At 34.9% G+C, this 22393-nt stretch overlaps 1 protein-coding gene across 2 annotated transcripts in view; it reads left to right on the forward strand.

The window, feature by feature from the left end:
* Positions 1-3119: 3119 nt before the first annotated feature.
* Positions 3120-22393, forward strand: part of LOC149776910 (sodium/nucleoside cotransporter 2-like) — a 41335-nt gene continuing 22061 nt past the window's right edge. The window contains exons 1-9 of one of the 2 annotated variants that reach the window (XM_089941617.1): positions 3120-3193; positions 5413-5515; positions 6933-7281; positions 7714-7855; positions 8618-8809; positions 10075-10170; positions 13509-13634; positions 14261-14397; positions 15259-15430. In XM_089941617.1, the coding sequence (XP_089797743.1) occupies positions 5431-5515; positions 6933-7281; positions 7714-7855; positions 8618-8809; positions 10075-10170; positions 13509-13634; positions 14261-14397; positions 15259-15430 (1299 nt within the window). In that variant the 5' untranslated portion in view covers positions 3120-3193; positions 5413-5430. Of the gene's footprint in view, positions 3194-5412; positions 5516-6932; positions 7282-7713; positions 7856-8617; positions 8810-10008; positions 10171-13508; positions 13635-14260; positions 14398-15258; positions 15431-22393 lie in introns of both variants that reach the window. The other variant, XM_089941616.1, reaches the window with a different exon arrangement.

The following is a 22393-nucleotide window of genomic DNA, read 5'->3' on the forward strand; positions in this document are numbered from 1 at the left end:
GTTATATGAATGCATTGACTTGTTTCTAGGCAGAGAGTTATATGAATGCATCGACTTGTTTATAGGTAGAGAGTTATATGAATGCATCGACTTGTTTCTAGTCAGAGAGTTATATGAATGCATCGACTTGTTTCTAGTCAGAGTTATATGAATGCATCGACTTGTTTCTAGTCAGAGAGTTATATGAATGCATCGACTTGTTTCTAGTCAGGGAGTTATATGAATGCATCGACTTGTTTCTAGGCAGAGAGTTATATGAATACATCGACTTGTTTATAGGCAGAGAGTTATATGAATGCATCGACTTGTTTCTAGTCAGAGAGTTATATGAATGCATCGACTTGTTTATAGGTAGAGAGTTATATGAATGCATCGACTTGTTTCTAGTCAGAGAGTTATATGAATGCATTGACTTGTTTCTAGTCAGAGAGTTATATGAATGCATCGACTTGTTTCTAGTCAGAGAGTTATATGAATGCATCGACTTGTTTCTAGGCAGAGAGTTATATGAATGCATCGACTTGTTTATAGGCAGAGAGTTATATGAATACATCGACTTGTTTATAGGCAGAGAGTTATATGAATGCATCGACTTGTTTCTAGTCAGAGAGTTATATGAATGGATCGACTTGTTTCTAGTCAGAGAGTTATATGAATGCATTGACTTGTTTCTAGTCAGAAAGTTATATGAATGCATCGACTTGTTTCTAGTCAGAGAGTTATATGAATGCATCGACTTGTTTCCAGGCAGAGAGTTATATGAATGCATCGACAGGCAGAGAGTTATATAAATGCATCGACTTGTTTCTAGTCAGAGAGTTATATGAATGCATCGACTTGTTTATAGGCAGAGAGTTATATGAATGCATCGACTTGTTTATAGGCAGAGAGTTTATGAATGCATCGACTTGATGAGATCCGCAAAGTTTCTATTCAGAGATCCACATCGAGACATCGATTCTGGAAGAGAAAGAGCCACGTCGAGGCGTCGATTCGGAAAAATATGTCACATCGAGGCGTTAAATCGGGAAGATCTACAAAAAGATGAATTAAATATGTAGATGCAAGTAATTGCAGTGCAAAGAAAAACTTAGAAGCGTTGAGGTGGGGGACCGCATGGCGTCCTTAAAATTTCGTTTCAATGAAGTTTTAAAAATATACTCCCAATAAATATAGATCATTGATAATAAATCAGAAAACTACAAATGCATGAGTATTTGCACAGACGTAAAGTTTGTCACAATGTGCAGTCAGTCTACAGTGAAAGAGGTTAATGAAGCAGTCTCTTAAATTCGATGCTGCCATAATTAAATTTATAACATAAATTGTTTCCTTGTCTTGTTTTCGAATATATGTTATGTTGTTCAAAGACTTAAAACCATTCGGGATATAGTAGGGATTCGTTGACCCTGCAGTGCAATAGTTTCAAAGTTTGACATTGATATGCCCTACACCTAGTGATACTACAATAGGTCGACTCCAATATGTGATTTCATTTAAGTTTCATCTTGATTACGTAAATCAACTACCTACCTTTTAGATGAATGGACAGACTTCAAACATACGGTACATTTTGCTATGATTTCAAGATCTAGATTTTGTTTCTTTCTGTCCATTATTCGAGTAATATATGTTTCTGACAAATATCGAAAGGTAGTTTAGCAGCAACGGTTTGTATAAAGTAATCATTCCGGAAAAAGTTCAATTTTCAACAACAGATACATCTAAAAACTGAGGATTTGTGTTACTTTTCTTCAAATCAATCAATAAATTTTCTTTAATAAGGAGTCAAAACAGGGCGCTCAAGATACGTCGACATTTAAAGATCACGAATACCGTATGGTGGAGATATATATCTTAAAGTGTTTCGGGGTCAAGTTCTTGTAAGTCAGGCCGAGGACGATTATATGTAATGTAAATGTATTATGTCAGATGACCAAGGTATCAGACAGCTTCGGAATGTTGCCTGATATATGCAAGTTTAATGTGGCGTCTGTATGAGGCGCCGTAGCGAACAAAAGCTGGTCCAGTGAGAAAGTTGCAGTTGAAATTTAGACATCGCATGTCAATAAATCAAATATCACGTGTTGGATTAATTGCATGTCCTTAAATTTCTATTTTCTAGATCGAGATTTTAGATAATTTGTGTTGTACTATAGAATGGTCGTTTAAAATTCTTTTTCCTATGTCGAGAATCCCTAATTCAAACGTTGTATGTAACTGTTTGTGATGAAAGTTCCATTTCATATGGCGAGTATTAAGATTTCATCTGTTGAATTTCACAGCAACGAGAAGCAATCTCCTTGTTTAAAAAAACGCGGTCCATTCAAGAGAGCGACCTCTAGCGGAGAAATTCATGTAATTTTCGACCTGTGAATGGTAACTTTCAAACTGTAAAAGCGCCTCGTAACTGAATACACGAATGACGTATCGTAATACTCGATATTATTTTTGAATTGTTAAACTAAGCATTGTGTAATGTTATTTTTAGCACCTACAAATCATTTCACCTTAAAAAATAATAATTCTGAGAAACACAATAAAATGTCCAGCCACTGCTGTGTAATTAAGTAGATACAATCTAAAAACTCAACGTACGAAACGGAACTTTCAGCACAATCAATGTGATTCAACGTGTTAAATTGAAACTCTAGACATATGATATTAAAATTTCAACAACCGCCGTGTAATTCGGAAGATACAATCTAAAAACTCGACATTGGACTTCAAATTTTCAATCAGCGCTGTGTAATGCAACAGAAAAAATCTAAATACTCAACATATGAAATGGATCGTTCAACATGAACTCTTTGAACCAATACGTAAATTAAGAATTCTCGACGTATGACATTGAAAATTTAACCACCGCCACATTACTAAACCTCGACATTGAAAATATAACTCTCAACCACTACTGTTTAATTCAACAGATACAATCTAAAATCTCGACCTTGAAATGGAACTTGAAGGACAAACATTTTTTATACAACACGTGAAATTGGAATTCTGAACATATGACTTAAAATTTCAACGGCAAGGTTCTGATTGGAACAGCTTTTGTCCGCTACGGCGCCTCATACGTCTGCTGATAATCGGGTTTTCCTTTGATCGTACGTTAACCACATAACACGTGGCTTGGATCTAGGAAAACACAACCTGCGAGCAAAAGAGTCAACAAAAGCCCTATCTAAAGGTGAGAATTATTGTCAAAACTATTACAAATGAATATACCATACATAATATCTTTCATGTATATTATACTGTATTCTATTTGTACAGCGTCATTCCATGTTTTCTTTTTATTTTTTCTTCAAATATTACAATATCATTTTCAAGCTAAATATTACACAATTTCCCCATGTTTCTCTGCTTTACATGGCCCAGCTTCCTAAATCTTAAGGTTTGATGGTAATTTTCAGACTAAACTCGCAACTCCTCGGTAAAACCTTATTCTGTAAATAACCGATGTGGCAGCTAACGGCGGATATCGCCATACACTGTAATGATTAACCTTGAAGATTCGATTGTGTCGAATAGTATAGTAACAGCGGAATGTTGCATGTATTATTCATTGACCTGTTCCAAATTCTCTGCAAACATTATTACGAACACATACACACAGAGAGGAACGACTTCAAAACTATATGCACCATCGTAAATTGACGTTTAGTCGACCTGAACACTTTTAACTGCCATTTAACACGACTCTGAATATATAATGATAGTGGAGGGAATGAAGTATCCTCACATTTTCGTGATATTTACTTCTCAGTAAGAATAAGCTAATCAAGTTTGTGAAAAATAGGTATGACTCCCATTCAAATGTGATGAAACACTTTTTTAAAACCATATGATATACAACGTATACACAGCTCGATCCTCATACGAACAAATACACATAATGAATTAATACGAACACCATTCCCATACTTACCGATACACAGTGTGAATTAATATGAACACCATCCCCATACGTACCGATACATAGAGTGAATAAATATGAACACCATGTATCCTCCCCCTTCATAGCATGAATTAATATGAACACCATACCCATACGTACAAATACAGAGTGAATTAATATGAACACCATCTCCCAGGGGCATATTAACCATTAAGCAGACTAAGCACGTGTTTAGGGCACCAGGGCCAAAGGCGGCACCACAAAGTTGAGAAAAGGGTGAAAAGAAAAAAAAAACGAATGAAGATTTGTAAAAAAAATTGATAAAACTAGTGCAAATTGATCATAATGTTCTGTTTCTTGATCATGGTGTACCCTAGGGTTATCTTCCCAGGTGCACGTGGAAAGGAGGGGGGCACCAAGATTTGTCAGTGCTTAGGGCACCAGTGAGCCTTAATCCGCCCCTGCCATCTCCATACAGTGAATAATTATGACCACCATCCCCATACGTACCGATGCAAAGAGTGAATTCATATGAACACCATCCCCATACGTACCGATGCATAGAGTGAACAATTTTGCCCACCATCCCCATACGTACCGATACATAGCGTGAATTAATATGAACACCATCCCCATACGTACCAATACATAGCGTGAATTAATATGAACACCATCCCCTTATGCACAAATACAGAGTGAATTAATATGAACACCATAACCATATGTACTCATATATAGCGTGAATTAATATGAACACAATGTATCATCCCCATTCATATAGTAAATTAACATGAACACCATCTCCCATACAACGCATGAAGCAACATGAAAACAATGCATTTCCAATTCATAGTGTGAAAACATATCCAGACAAGCCATGAAAAATAAATTTGATTTTTTTGTATTTGGACTTGTTCTATTATGAATTGCCTTTACATTTTTCAAAACAGATTATTTTATGTTTGTTATTGATGATGAGTGTGCTTGTGTGTGTGTGTGTGTGTGTGTGTGTGTGTGTGTGTACGTGTGTGTGTGTACGTGTGTGTGTATGTGATTTAGATTTACATATTTTTCAGTCATATCGCTACGATGTCTGCAGTGTGGCAGTTTCAGGTGATGTCTAGCACTGAGGCATCATGCCACAGACATGTAGCATAATGTCTCCCCCCGTCACATTATCCTGACACCATGCCGACTAGTCCTAATACTAACCTCTTAATGCTAAGCGCCAAGTGAGGGAGCTATAAGTACCATTTTTATGTCTTTGGTATGACTCGGCCAGGGTTCGAGCCCGCGACCTCCCGCATCCGAGGCGGGCGCTCTAACATCTAGGCCACCGGAGCAGTTATTGATGACGATGATGGTAATGATGATAATGATGATGATACTACTACTACTACTGCTACTACTTCTACTACTACACTACTACTACTACTAATACTAATAATAATAATAATAATAATAATAATAATAATAATAATAAAGTATCTAATTCGATTACCATATAGTCAATCAGGGAGTGAAGAATGGCAAACAACGCTAGCACTATGTCTGAAGTCAGAGAACGAAAAGACAACAGAAACGGAATTGTTCCAACAGAGCAATGTGAAGGTAATTTCCATTTCCTGTATGTAACAAAGAATGAGATACAAATCTTAGTTTATTATAACAACAGTTACATGGTCATTCAACAGCTTATAGACACTACTGGAAATCCCAAAAAGTTGAAATATCCGATTTCAAAGGATAAAGAAATTACTGGAAAGTGTTTAGTAATAAATTTATGGAATATTGTAGAACGTTTACTAATACAGCAAAGAACATATAGAAAATGTCCAGATTTATTATTTATGATAATTCACATGCATATCTCTCATGTAGGCTATCAGATTATTGTTTTGTAAATTCAAAACGAAATGCCGTGTTCAAAACAGTGTGTTTCTTTAAGCACATCCAATCCTTTCAACATCGGTTCGAGTTACATGGAATAGTTTTAAATCCGGGTATTTTTTATGTAATCCTCATTTGGGTTGAGTGAAAATTCGGTTTATATCATTCATGCAGACATCATTTTTAGGACCTTATTGGACAGTAATGACCGTATTAAAAAATTATATACTGTAATAAAGGTAACCGTAAAGGTCTTTTCATCTACAAATTTAAATGCATTCATAGAGATTAATGAAGTATAGTGGCTTGAATCTTCTGTCACGATCGTGGTGCGCATATCCATAAAAACTAAGTAATTCAACTTGTAAGGATGATTGTTATAAAGAAGCTTAAAACGTCACGAAATAATCTAGTCTGTTTTACGTTTACCATTAATACAATATATCCAGGAAAAGTATTCTTGAAACCTTTATGATGATGAAAGTCAATATTAAACTCACAGTATCAAAGCTTTGACATCTGGTCATTTTGATTAGAGTAAGGTTAGGACCAAATAACATTCAGGCTTGTTTAAAACTTGGCTACCCCTACTCAACGATGTCTAAATTTCAGTGACATGAATATAATCATTATACCGTATCAGATGACAATAAATGCCTAGCAGTGAACCTCGGACATAAATCGGAATGTGTTCCGTCATTTCCGTCATGTCTAGTGAGATACCGCAGATGTAATGCAGCAACGTTAGAACTATATTTGGAACTACTTTTATTTACATGTCACACTATGGTGGATAAAGAGGACAGAATCACAATAGGAACACAGCTGGTCTTTTCTGTCGCGCCAGAGGTGAAACACATTTATATGCATTCCTACAACTACATCCGACGTTTGTGTCTTTTTTTTTCTTCGCGATTTGACGTTATTATCTGGGGCGATGTTTCTATTGCCTCCAGCAAGTAGCCATGACATGAACGAAAGAATGTCGCTAACAGAATGGGAATATATTTTCAAGTTTCGCATTATATTGTGCAGAATAGCTTAGCATATACTAACTTGTTCATTGTGTTAGGGGATTTTCGTCCACTCACTACGTAAAACAGCAACAATCATGATATTTGTTTGTGTTCTTGTCTAGATGGCATCACCGTTAGTGCTTTCACCCTTCAACCTATATTTGATGAGATGATAGAAGGAAGTGGTGTACCTGGAGAAGAGAAAGTAGAAAAGACAGTGTCGCCTTGTCGGAAATGGACACTTAGGGTCATATGGACACTTGTCATCATGACATATTGTGTTTATTGTGGTTTTGCATTTGTCCTCAACTTCGACAAATCCATTCCTTTACTAGTTTTCAATTCAATTGCAATTGCATACAACGCATACATTGCACTTACCAACATTTTAGATACAAATCAAATAAAAAATCTCTTGGAAACAAGACTCTACAAACTAGAACGGTTATTCAATGGAAGATTTCTGAAATTGTAAGTATGAAGTAATCTCTCTCTCTCTCCCTCTCTCTCTCTCTCCCTCTCTCTCTCTCTCTCTCTCTCTCTCTCTCTCAAACCAGCTCTAAAATATACAGAAGACGTGCTTTTATTGGGAGACTCTAATAGTAAAAAGGATCTAATCAATTAACCTATTCAGCATCTATCAATTAAAATGGCTTATGAGCTGTGGTTTGTTTTACAGTTACATACATTATCAAGTATCTTTCATTATTCTCCTCCAGTAAAATACTCACCCTTTTAGCTTTAAATGTTTACTATTTTTCCTTATGTTTTCAAACATAAATTTTTCTTTTTTTTTCCAAAGAAACTTTTCATTTTTCAGTAAAATATATTCTGTTAAAAAAATTGTATGAACTTATACTTTTAAATAGTTTCTTCCGATCAATTATATGTATATCGTTTCAGCTCTCTCTACACTATTGCGATAGCTGGAATGCTACTCTATGTGATTTTGTCTAATGTCTCACACTTTGAGAATCTGATATCACTGGCTGGTCTCGCATTCTTCATTCTAATCTCGTGGGTCATGTCATACAACAGAACAAAGGTCAGTAATACATTGTCTTAATATCCCACAGCTTACACCAGTTCAATCACATATAGGTCGTGACCTTCCAGTATTCGGATCTAACATCTGCGAGCATCCAGAAGCTAGAATTAAATAGCTGTACAATATCCGGACCAATCTGCGATTGCCATCATGTACAAAATTGTTTGTTTCAGGGTGCATTATTCTAGCAAATGTACATTTTCTGATTCATTGTTCGAAAGAGCTCCATATTCAACCATGGCTTGATCAGTTCAAGTGTTGGGGGAAGTCAAAATTTCAAAATGGCAATGCAATTCCTCGAAAAGGCACCAAAGCAAATGTATATGTGTCCATTTATTCAAAATGAGCACAATACCCACGAAACGTGCGCAAGAATAAAACGATGGTAAAATTTCAAGTGACAAGTGACTGTGCGATTGTGTAAGTACTTTTTTTTATAGAGTCCTGCCACCCACCCCACCCGATCCGGCCCTGACAACGATGAAGTGCAAAAATATTGTAAACATGGTGGAAAAAAGTCAATTGGCTAGGGCAATGTTTTCAGGAACGAAAATGTCTCCAGACATTATTGTAATTTTATATTACTGTAACTTAGAGTTCGAACTTAATTTTTTATCATGTAACCATAAGTATGGTACAAAGAAGTATAGTTATTCTTTCCATTTATTATGCTTGTCTCCTTTCAGCTGAATCATTTTAAGCGTGTCCAAAGACAATGACTATAGCAAGCGTTGTGTTATCGGATTTGTGTTTCTTTAGATTAATTGGAGGCCGGTTATATGGGGTCTGCTCCTACAGATACTGCTAGGACTTCTAATTCTTCGAACAAATTTTGGGAGATCCTCCTTCCTGTTCCTAGGGGATCAAGTGGAACATTTTCTGGACCACATTTTAGCAGGAGTCACTTTTGTCTTCGGAGACCATTATGTGGATTTCGAATTTGCTTTCAAGGTATTTCTGACCCTTACAAGGCTAATTACTTACTCAGAAAGTTGTAGGTGAATGAAAAGTGGAGGAAAGAATCGCGTGGCTAAATTTATATCTTGCTGAAAGAACATTTTGTGTTATTGTGTCTCACAAGGATACTAATTTCTTATTCATCATCCTTTAACAAAACAAACGAAGGTTACAAAACTGGCATTTATAAGGTGCACAGAAATGCTGGGATCCTTTTATTAAATCTTCCGTATGTACTTATAAACATATAAACTGACACGAATCGCACAAAAAGCATATCATGGGCGATTGATTCATAATATATAGACCAGTGCATTTCTCGCGCTATTCCAATTTCAGTATATGTTCATAAATAATGGTCATTTAATTTAAAGCATGTCGCTAATTGTTCATTCAATGATAGCTGAATGATTATATTTGAAAATTAATTAAATTAGCACATGTTGAAGATCTCAGACTCATTTGAAATAAATATACAAAGAAAAGGGCGTCTATTTCAGTATAACATGATTGTTGAAATCACATCAATTTTCCCAACAGAAAAACTGGAAGGCCGATATACGGCACTTCTAAATCACTACAAACGCCTCGTAACTTTATTAATTTTCTTTCACAGGAACTTTATTGCGATTGCAACTGTTCTATAAGCATTGTTCTAATAATTTAAGAAAACACACAAGCCGCAACCACGTCACTTTTATTCATAGCGCTACAACACGTTTAGGTTATTGATGACGTCATGGTTTAATAATAACTTTAGTACGAGTTGTACAATATGGGTCGATTTTACTAACGTGCACATTAAGAATCTTTTTGCTTGAAATTTCTGTTGGAACTTTGATCTCTAATGATCTCAAATAATTGCATCATCAGCTATTATTATCAAGCTAATGTTTCATGAATAAAAAGACAAAGTATATATCGAGATAATCTCAAATTTAAGTCTGCTACATAAGTATGTCTAATTAGAGAAAAAGTAACAGAACTTAAGTTTTTTATTCTGTACATACATGTATTTAGTACAAACACATTAAAAGCAAATACATGGAAAAAATGTGTTGATTTAGAGCGAGAGCTGTTTTTTTTAATTAAAAATTCATTTCTTTTCAATGTTTTTTTTTAAAGAAAAGAAAATGTTTTCAAGCTTTATCTAAATTATCAGTGATTATCCTGTCTTATCTTTTAACCTTTAGTTGATGCCAATCATGATTTTCTTGAGTTCCGTATTCTCTGTTTTGTATCACCTTGGAGTAATGCAGATCTTCGTGAAGTTCATTGCAAGAATAATTCATATTACCATGAGAACAACAGCGGCAGAAACCATGTGCACAGCCGCTTGCATATTTCTGGGTCAGGTATGTAGCTGAGAGAGAGAGAGAGAGAGAGAGAGAGAGAGAGTTTTCATTTCCTCCGCATATTCATAACATTACAATCAAGAGAACAGAAACTACAACAAAATAACAGAAAGTACCGTAATTAAAGGTGAGAAATAGCATGATGTACAAACGATCATATATAAATAAATGCATATGAGGCTGGACATTTCAGCATGAGAATTAGGTAAGTGGAATTAACTGGGTATATCTTGAATTCATAGTTCGTTTCCAACATTTGTCCCTACAAATTATAACTTGGGGGGGGGGGGTCTTACACATTATAACAGTGGGATTTTGTTCACTACACATTATAATAGTTGGATTACCACTTTCGTGAACACAACTCTCGCGGTTGCAAGGTAGCTTTGAAGGTAAACGAATTATATTTATAGCAAATTTCATTATCAGATGCAATCATTGCTTACTTCATAGAAAAGTATTGTAATGGTTATCCAGTCGATAATGTACAGTAAATGCATCCAATGAGGAACCACACATGATATATGTTGTTAATCAACTACGTAATAAAGTTACTGACACATATTTAGTGGTATATACAGTACGTTCATAATCAGCATCGACACAGCCAAATTTTTGTTCCATATTTTTTCCTCATGGAAGAAAGAGTTAAAATAAATACGAGACAGAAAAACATCAGTTGTTCATTGTTTAAAAGAATTACGAAATCACGGATCATCATTCCTAAGAACGTGTTTATCAAAAGCAGTATCAGATATTGAATCTAAGTGTATGTAAACATATACCCCAAATTTATCAATAATGTCACAGGAAACCTTAGCATGGTCTTTCGTGAGAAAACTATTTTTTACGGATAGAAAATGATCAACAAAGTTTTGTCACAAAATTGGTAATCAGCCGACATGACTCAAACGATAATGGAAATTCACTTGCTACTTACCATATTACAGAGGAACAAAGCTGCTTATTAAGCAATAACTTAGAAAATAGACTATGAGAAATATCTTCATGAAGTCTAAATGCCAGCGCATTTTAATATTAGAAATGGACTTGGTATACATGTACCTTTAGATTTCTTAACAGAGAATCAACATTGAGAATATACGATTCTGGGACGACTTTTAGATTAATTTTATCCAGCAGTTTTATGTGTCTGGAATCAGGGCAGTTTGTTTAGCATTCGATCTTGGAATCTAGTATCTAAAAAGACGGAGTAAACTTAATTATTTTGCAAAATAATCTGCAAGTAGCCTGCAAAGTTACTTTAAAGGAAATTAGGTTTTTAATATCAATGTAAGCTTGAATCGGTAAAATATCTAATAAGTTTAATCCAACGACAATTCGTGTATATCTAGAAATACCTTTTATATTCTTAGCGTAAAATCGATGGCCCCTCTCTACTACTACGGGATGTTGCAATAACTTCATACAAAATCTTAGCTGTGATCAGATTAAATCCATTCTTGTTTATCCCAATATAAATAAAACTGAATAAAGTACGTAAAAGTTTATATTTAACCTTTATAAGTTTATTGTCTGTTGTGCTTGTAAAATCACCCTCTTAGTAAGAGGGGTGGTTAATAGGATTTGGCTGGCGTTATCTAGAGGTAGACCAACCTCGATAGTATAGTCCGGCGGGAGTAAAAGAATAATAGAATTTCAACAGAGAACTAAGCGAGAATACTGGGAAGAAATAAAACAATACGAGCCCCCTTTGACAAGAAAATAACAAATTTAATTAGAACAAATTAATAACGGCAATTCCAATTCAAGTTAGATTATATCCGTAGAATTTAACAGGTGTGTCCAATTTGGATTTATTTCAACATCATAACGAGAGGTGAAAAGAGCGCAATGTCCTAGACCGATTTGCATCACCTTCCTGTCTGTACCTGATATCAACATCTCCTAGTTCATCCTTCCTAAGCTGCATGATTTGCCCCTTCATGAACTTTCTGGTCCTTGTATTCTGACCTCGTCCTTCTTTTCCTCGGGTTTCTGTCTTCAGACTTTCCTGTCTCTCTCTCTCTCTCAGAAAGCTGTTCTTTAAAGGACAAATTACCCCATAATTCTGTATACCCCACTCTCTAGAGGTACATACAATTCACTTACGTTACTCAGAGCATGTTGGCTCCACACACTGCGTAAATTCTGACTTAGTACGGTAGGACATTGACCTCGCTTCCAGCGGCAGGTCTTAAATTACCACTTGAGAGTCTATTGAATATTACCGTATAATTTTATGTATTTTACTATAAGTTTGATTACTATTGCATGAAATAAACAAATTGTAACTCACAGCAATCCTTAACCTACATGAGTATCCAAACAGTACAAAATCAGATACAATTAGGTAAGTATCGTTAACTCACGATATCTGTATCGTCCTAACAAACAAAGGAGGTTATTTCACATAACCCTATGAAATCCTACACATATGAACATTTGGATCGCATGCAATCAATTATACCAATGAAATAATAACTATATAGTTAAAAAGGTAAATTACATAACAATTTTAGCATCAACACTTTCCATGAAATAGAATAAAATAAATTGCATAATAACTCTAGCATCAACACATTTCCATACAATTGAATAAACGATACTTAATATGGAAACCTAGTCATTGCAAACACATTTGCATCAAACAAATAATGAAAAAATAGAATATTACATGAAACTAAAATTGCGTACCGTATTGCTGTTCTCTTTCAGAACTTGTGCGTCCTAGCACTAAAACCTGTCTTTCTTTTTACAAGACGGCCACCTGGTAGCAGTCAATCCTTTATAGGTCCATAACACTGTGTATGACTTGTATATCAGCATCGTCCAGGACGCGTTTCATCACATTCATAACATGTGATTTTCTTGCGTAATTATTGGAAACAAATAGATATAGAAGTAATTGCAAAAATATTCTTTAAAAATAACATATAAAACGTTTATGGGCCACGGTGTCTCAATGTTTAAGGCACTGGACCAAAATGGTGTGGGTTCGTTTCCCACAATCACATCATCCCAGATTTGGCTATATTGGCGTATCTTTGGCCAAAGCACATTACTCAAGTTTGCCATTTCACGATATAGCCTTAAACGTTTTGCTATGCCAGAAATATACAACCAACAAAAGTTTAATTAACTGACATGTACTAGTTGACCTTTAGTGCTACAAAGAATTCAAATTCTGCACGAAATATTGCCATCATTTTTCTTCGTACTTTTTAAATCAGTGAAATTATTATTCACTTTAAGAATCCGTCATGAACCAAATCATCTGTCTTTCTACTGACAGCGAACTAATACTTAATTGTCTCTCTTTCTTTTCGATGTTCCAGCCAGAAGCATCCCTACTTATCAGACCATATCTTGAGATAATGACCAAGTCTGAACTTTTCGCCATCATGACGGCAGGCTTTGCCTCTGTCTCCGGTGACATCTTCGGAGTTTTCATTAAATTTGGTGTAAGTTTTTGATCCTAAGCCTGTAGAAAATACTCTTTTATTTATCGAGAAAGGTCTTTTAAATGGTGTTTTTATTATATCTAGATTTTTAAAATTGCAAACATTTGTAGAGACAACAAAGACCAGTGGAGAGACACAGACAGAGCGTAGGATCTGAAATATTAGTATGCAATTACTATAGTTGCACCATTTTGTTTCGATGATTCAGGTCTAATTTACCTGAAAAAATAACTAGCTGCATAAAACAGGCATGTCACGCTCTCACTGTGAGCAGTTAAAACACGACATTCATACATCAATTTCATTTTCTTCAACAAGAATATTTCCTTCACACCTCGGTTTGTTTTGTGACATCTATCACTCAAACACATATTCTTATTTTTTCACATCCCTTTTACAATGTGCTTAGCTTATTGAGTAAAATAAAAAAATAACTTGCCTATTGTGTGTAGATATGCTAATGCAATTTAAAGAAATGCCTGCTTGACTCTGTGTATGTATTGTGTATATGTGTGTTTGTGTGTGTGTGTGTGTGTGTGTGTGTGTGTGTGTGTGTGTCTAAAGTTTTAAAAATTCTTTAAAAAAAAGTTATCCCTTTACTTTTTTCACTTGTGGTGTTCTAACAGATATCATCATCACATCTGCTGGCAGCGTGCCTAATGTCCGCTCCGGCTGGTCTTGCTGTGTCAAAAATAATATGTCCGGAAACGGAAGAATCCAAGACTCAGACATGGGAACAAATAAAAGAAATCGAGAAAATAAGGTAACACTATCTTCAAAATAAGCAATAATGATGTTTCTCCATCATATTTTTAGGTATATTTACTTTATATTGTGCGCTTGGCTTTTGTCCGTGATTGAGGGTAGAGTATTTTGCCTACATAACTTTTGCCGTGTTGTTTGTTTTAAGATATTTTCTAAACATCGAGTTCAAGGCCTAACCATGTTAACGAGCTTATAATGTTTTGGAAAAGAACTTGCTGACATTCGAAGGAACGTATCCATCGGAAATCTAGGTTTTCTAAACTATGCCTTTGCGTATTAGGTCAAGTGGATATTGGCATTATATGACTTGGTAAACAAATTTCCTTCATATCTCTTTTATGATCAGTCTCTGAAATAATTTGCAATGTTGTTCAGATATAATTCTACAAGAACCATTTATTTAAATTATTCATTGGAATTTCTTAGTGCTCACTGACTTTCTGCACTAAAACACAGCTTGGACTTATTACGAACTCATTCAAAGACATAGATTATATTATTGTGGTACATCAGGACATTCCAGACTGTTGGAATTCATTCAGAACATTCTGTACTTTTGGACTTAGGACATTTAGGATTATTTGGAATATGTAAGTGTCATTTGAATTTTCACTTTGTGTTATAGGGAAATGCTTGTTGAATTTTGCTTAAAGTGTTGGTTTCCCTTTCTTTCTGTTGTAAAGTTTAAGACCATAGATTCGTAACAATACTTAAATATAATGATATGATATATATACATTATATTTTGTGTAGTGTGGCATTTCTAGATGAGTAATCACTGGAGAGTAGAGATCACTACTGGAGAAGATTTTCCGGACCGAAATCCGAATCAGTGTAACTATAATGTTTTATTTTGCAGGTCAAGAACAGAAAACATTGTAGAGGCGGCAGCAAAAGGCGCACAAGACGCTGTTATCTTGGTCATGTTTATTGGGGCTACAATCATTGCTTTCCTTGCAATTCTAGACTTTCTGAATGCCGTTCTTGTTTACCTTGGGAGTCTGATTAATATTGAGAACCTAACAATTGACGTAAGCTGGCATTATCTTACATACTTATTTACTTAATTTTTTTATTTTTTAGTTCTTGTTCATTACCGTTATTATAAACTTACTTATTTACTGACCGTCTAACTAACTGTTTATTTCAATTCTTTCTCTTACGTAAACGGAATGCTTATATTCTCTCTCTCTCTCTGGGACAAGTTTGGAAATTCGTTAACCTACAAAAGCATGCCCTTCAGACTTACACAAATGAAATAAAAACTCTCAATCAATATGATGCTTGTGAAGTGTAGAAGCATTTCATATTTAGAAAAATACAGTATTTAGTTATACATAGTTTGAGGTCCATGTAATCTAAAGTCAAGAAAGCGTTTGGAAGTTGGTTTGCATTTTCTTGATCGACAGTTAGAGACTGGTTTGCATTTTCTCAATCTACATTCAGAACTCGGGATGTTTCATTTATCTACATTTAGCTGAATTGTTCAAAGTCAGAGTCATTATATAGAAGCGTAGAGGAAACACCAATCAATCATATCACGAATTTTTCGTAAAATAATAGATGATCGAGTATTTAACAATGACAAAATTTCAATAAGTTGAAGATACAACTGCTGTTATTAAATATATAGAGCCAGTTGTACGTTGACTAGCAAATGTTTCTTCCCTATGACACAGTTATCAAGATAACATCAAACATCAGAAACTATGGAAAGCCATAACTGCCCTAAATATTAAATATTTATCATTTGTCAATGGTGCATGCACATGGATATTGTATATATGTTTCTTTACAATTATGTTGTATTTTTTTTTTCATTTTGACGTTAGCTTATCCAGCATGATTTTTGTTTAATATAAATTCAGTTTATTTCGTTTAACATTTAATTTTTTAATTTCTATCGTGTCTTTTTCTGTTGATATTTTTCTGTTCCGTTCTTGCCTCGTTTGTTTTATTTGAGAATTGATATTACTATTTTTATTTTACAAACTAGTTTATTTTATTTCAGTTTTTCTTGATTTATTTCAAAGTTATTTAGTTTGTTTTAATTATATATGTTTGGCATTGATGGCTTTCCATACGAAACAGAAAGTTGCACCGCCAGTTTACGGCAGGTGGTAAATCGTTTATGATTCACCCATTTCTTGTATAAGACACAAAGGACACTTTGTATGCACAAATTTGTTGCCGCATCAACCTGCCATATATAAAAATTCGTAAAGAAATAAAGTAGAGAAGTGAGGTCAAAAAGCCCCTTATTTTTGGAAAGCTGTAATAAAACAAAACGTGCGAATATCAGTCATTTGACCTGAGAAGGAAGTTCATAGCAAAAGAAGTTTATGCAAACCCAACCCCCCAATTTATACATGTATTTTTTCACGTCCGAAGGTCATTTTGACACAAAGTGATTCTCACAGTACAAACGCAAGCCTTTCAGTTACGTGAAAATCACTGTGTACTAAATAGCTTGATGCAATTCAAAATATTTGCTATCTAGGACGTTTTGGGAGATATTATACTTACGTTGAATCTAAGTCTCTACTGTTATGGGTGGCTAGCTCTGCTTCCTAACCGACTATTGGTATTTCACTTTCTAAAAACGGTGAATCAACTAGGGAAGGTTTACATGTCTCACATCGGTTCTAAGAAGACACACACTTCATTTACAAATATAGATACATCTTTAATTACTAAACAATAATAGTTGAAAAACTCGCATCAAAGCCTTAAGTTATTTAATAGCGGTTAATTTACGAAACCATCCCCCAATACGTCGGATCTTTTCTATTACTTTTTTCATCGGCATTAGCATTCTTTTATAGTAATTTACAAGTATTTTTATTTTTAAGAAAACCAATAAGATAAAGAAATAGCAACTACTTTATCTTCATCCTGTCTCTTCAAGCATTCTTAGCGCCAGGGACGTCGTAGGGGGGGGGGGGCGCAGTACAATGTGCTGTAAAATTTAAAATTGATGTTGCCCTTATACGAAAATTAACAAGCCCGTCAAGTTTTGCCCCCCCCCCCATCAAGATTTGCCCCCCATCAAGTTGTGCCCTCCGCGAAAAAAGTTGAATTGACGTCCTCGATAAACTGATGTAGAGAAGTAAATATATTATCATTTCGAGTTGCTCTGTAAACGTTTAGTTTTCGACGTTAAACATCCTTAAGCCCAGCTAATAAAAATGTGCAGGAATCTTTGGTATTTAGTCACTAACGTGCAGCTAGTACTAACAGTCTTCTTTAGTTACCACAGATATATTTAAAATTATTTGATTTACAAGATCTGAGTTTATTTCTGGCCCAAAACATTTAAATTATAGGACTCAGAGTCTAAATATTGACCTCAGGAAAAACCCATAACTGAGATAAGCACCATATAACGGGCTAGGAAACATGTCGTCTTGTATGTTGCCAAATTTATGTTGTTTTATGTTGTTTTAATAAACAACAATATTTTTTAAATTGTAGTGAGTCTAATTTGCTTGTCATTTTGATTTCACTTTAATTTGTTGGAATGATACTAATTACAAGGATGTTTTTTATGATTGAAATAGTTTTTTTCATACTCAGACTTAACCATATTTTGCAGTTTAATGTAAAGCAAAAAGAAAATGTTTTGAAATATAAGAGAAATTTCATATCACCTGTTTGGTCTTTACATCAACTATCAATTGAAATATAAAAATCTATATGAATAATTTATTGATATAATGCATTTGATGTCTAAAAGAATTTGAATGTCAATTTGTTATGGTACGTTTTTTATTGTGGCCTATTAATTGAAATAAGGTTGTTTTATGGACATGTGAAGGTTTTTATTGGGGCTTTTTCGGTGAACTAAAGTTGTTTTATGGGCATGTTAAGATTTGTTATGGGTTTTTTTTCTTGGTGAAATAAAGTTTGTTTTGTGGACATGTTAAGGCTTTTATTGGGGCTTTTTCGGTGAACTAAGGTTGTTGTGTGGGCATGCTAATGCTGTTTGTTCTTTGGGGGAGGGGGCGTTGAAATAAGGTTGTTTTGTGGGCATACTATTGCTTTTATTAGGGTTTGGCGGTGAAATATGGTTATTTTGTGTGAACAAAGGTTTTGTGGCTACGATAAGGTTCTGTATTTGGGATTTTTCAGTGAACTTAGTTTTATGGGTACGATATGGCATTTTGTAGGGGCGTTTTCAATTAACTGAGGTCGTTTTGTGGGCAGGCTAAGGTTTTTAATTGGGGCTTATAGAGTGAAATAAGTTTGTTTTTGTGGGCGGGCTACAATAGTTTATTGTGGCGTTTTCAATGAACTGAAGTTGTTTTGTGGGTGGGCTAAAGATTTTGTAAGGGCGTTTTCAGTGAATTAAGGTTATGTTTGGACAGGCTAAGGTAATTTATTGGGTGGATACGGTTTTTGCATGGAATCTCAGCTTTTTCATCTGAAATCATTTTTTGTGTGTGGCCTAAACGATGACTTTATTTCCAACAAATGACATGAGAAGTAACTCCAAACAAACTATATTGGTGTGGTAGCCGACGCTAGTTTTTCTATCACTGAAACTGCATACAGTTAGACCTCTAATGGATCCTGATAAAGGTGGTATGTAGCTTGGGTGGTCTTAGTAACAAAGTTCTTTATGTGTCAAACGGTCATTCTATTCTTGATTTTGGCTTGCTTAAACTGGGTTCTCTTAACATCTGTATTATTTTTAAGCATGGTTAGCAGTACATCGTTAAACGTGTTTTCTAAAATAGTGCAGTACCGTATTTCAAAGGAAACTGAAAAATGTGATTTAACTATTTAAAAAGCTTTTATTCAGCTTGTAAGAGAGTAATCCATTTTTTTCCTCAGTATTCTTCCTTTCGTTCTTATGGCTCCAAGATGTATTAGTAAAGATAAATGTAATTTTTGAAGGACTATTTCAATTTCTTGTAAAACTTTTCATAAATTTCATATGTAGATTTTATTACAAAACTATTACCTTCATCAGCAAGAAAATATAACAGTTTCATAACGGTATTACATTTTGCATTTCATTCATCGAGCTATGTAGACCTAATGGTGTGCAAAATATGCAGTTGCATGATGAGATTCGCCTTTTTTCAAGTTCTTACATCGCTTAAGAGCATGAATTTGTTGCACTGAAATATAATGTAGACGTTCATATTATAGACCGCTGTTCTAACGGGTTGAGTCAAATGCTTTGTGCAAATGTTGCCAATTACATATCTTAAAATATATTTACCGACGGGACGGAGAGGAGGTGCGGAGATGGGATATATAAATCGAACAATCGGAAATAATTCTTCTTGTGATTTAATGCTGGTGATCATATATTTCTTCAGGATTCCTAATCGAACTTTCCAAACCTCGGACAATATATGAAGTCTTGGCGAAACCATGGAGTTGTAAGAAACCAGCATGATTAAGTTCGATAGCTCGAAACCGCAACTGAAGATTTGTTTTTCTTTTTTTTTTCTTTCTTGTTTTGTTTTGGGGTTGTTTGTTTATTATGGGGGGATATTTTTTACAATTCTCCTTGCTGAAAGTTTCGTCATTTGTAAGAAGTTGTGTTGTGTCATTGCGCTTTAGGGTTCAAATTACGTCGCTTATAGCCGGTCGACTTGGACAAAAATCTACATCTATATTTTAGTGTCATTATTAGATGTCTTGCTTGCTATTTTGTATTTGTAAGTTTTGCATAAATTCCCGTTTGTTTGTAACCCCCTATTGATTTAAAAAACTAAAACTTTTAATGTGATAAAAACCAAATGCATTGAACATCGTCATTTAATTCATTGATTTATAATTTCTAACATGTGACCAGGGTGACCCTAACACTGTCGTCTTGGGTGTTCATGGTTAACGGATTTTCAATTCCAACACGGTACCTTATTGTGACGCTGTGGGCGATTCTGTTTTCCTCGGAAAACAAGAGTGACGTAGTTCATTCTATCCGGTAGCTGCCAGATAATTACGTAAATTACCATCAAGTTGGGAGTTGGAAGTTATAGCCATTTGCACACACACACACACACACACACACACACACACCGCTTGTTAAATCCACGTGAAAGGCAAATTTGTAGTTGTCATTCTTTTCGTTAGTTTGATTCGACATTGTAAAAACCAGAAGCGGACGACGTTGTATTTAACTTATATGTACATGTGTAGTTGTGCATCCACCTCTTCGCTGAAAATGGACTTGTCCAGGAACTGGAAATGACCAGCAAGCAAGGTTGTCATTTACACTGAAAACTTCCATTTTACATGAAACGCGCAGTCGATAACTGTGTTAGGAGCCCCCTGGTCATAATCAGGTTTGAAATCATAAATCAACGAGCGTGATTAAAGTTCGATAGCTCGAAACCGCAACTTGTGTTTTTTGTTTTGTTGTTGTTGTTCTTGTTGTTGTTTTTAACAATTTTCCTTGCTGAAAGTTTTGTCATTTGTAAGAAGATGCATTGTGTCATTGCGCTTTAGGGTTCAAATTTCGTAGTTTATTCCCTGTCGATTTTGACAAATTTCTAGATCTATATTTTGATGACATTCTTAGATGTTTGGTTGTTATTTCGTATTTGTTCCAAATTTGTATGTATAAGTCTGGTTGTCGTTTTGTATTCCCATATTTGGTTGCTATGTTGTATGTAGAAGTTGGTTGCTACTTTGTATGTAGAAGTTTGGTTGTTATTTTATATTTCTGAATGTCTTGTGGTATAACACTATAAAACTATTCCAACTTCTAGATTTCCCCTATTTTATAGTTTGCATCGCGATGCATACATGTTGAAAGTTTTAAGGTATGTGGTACTGTGGCCAACATTATTGGATGAAACGCAAAGTACGCGATACGAAATAGCATTTGTATTAGCTTCGTGCATGCTGAAATGTTGCATTCATTTTAAGTTTCAAAATTATTGTCTTTATTAATGTATTTACTTGCTTATTTTGTTATTTAGTACGTTTGTTATTTAGTACGTCTGTTATCAAGCAACGTCGCTGAAACATGATGCTGAATAATTTCGAAACATTAATGAAATATTTTCATACATTTTGATAATATGCGGTAAGGACTGATTTAGCGGCGTGTCGGGTTTCCCAGCTATATGAAACATGATATGCAGGCACGTAAAAACATGTTATTTTATTATATTATTTACTTCCGATAAAACAGCAATAAACGATATTTGATTCTGATGTACGTCTTTTTTTTAACGCAATATTTTAATCTTATTAAACGACCAAGCCTATTTATTTAAGCTTTTTAAGATTATAGGGAGAAGAAATGATATGTCAATATTTTGCAAATTATCTTTCCTTAAATGTAAACTAATTGTTGTTGTAGGGTTTAACGCCATCTTTCAGCACAAGACAGGCTATACATGGCGGCCAGTATTAATGGTGGAGGAAAAACCCGGAAAAACCCCGGAAAGAACCATCGACCCACGAGAAGCTACTGGCAAGCTTTCTCACATAACCACATTAGCCGAATCCGAGACTCAAACCGATGCAGACAGGTGAGATGGCAGTGATCCGTAACGGTGAGCGCTTTAGACCACTCGGCCAATAATTCAGTCTTTTGCGTTGTTCTTCTTTGGCATGTATTGGCGTGTTTTGGCGTGTGCCATAATTATATTAACAAGCACATGGAGCTCATGGTGCAGTACATATCGTTTAGATTACAAAAGCAAACGTGACGAAGATTAAAGCTGCGCAATTCCGAGTTGAAGTTACCGTTCGCTGCTAAACGTTCGTCACCTATGTAACAAAGTTAGAAACAGATGTACCATTGCAAAGATGGGCGGTGCCTGTAAATGTTTTCAGGAAAATTCTGACCCTGAAACTGAAGCAGAGACATGATGAAAGGCAAATTTTCTGATAACTCTATCTTGTTGTTCTCTGTGGGAAAGGTTGAAAAGGATTGACGTGATTCTGGACTACTCTCCTTTCTTTACGGGATCTACCCATGTGATTCGTAAATAAATTGTTCTTCATTTTATTGGCAAATA

This window comes from Sinohyriopsis cumingii, chromosome 18 (assembly GCF_028554795.1).
Source record: "Sinohyriopsis cumingii isolate HCF-2022 chromosome 18, ASM2855479v2, whole genome shotgun sequence".
NCBI lineage: Eukaryota > Metazoa > Mollusca > Bivalvia > Unionida > Unionidae > Sinohyriopsis > Sinohyriopsis cumingii.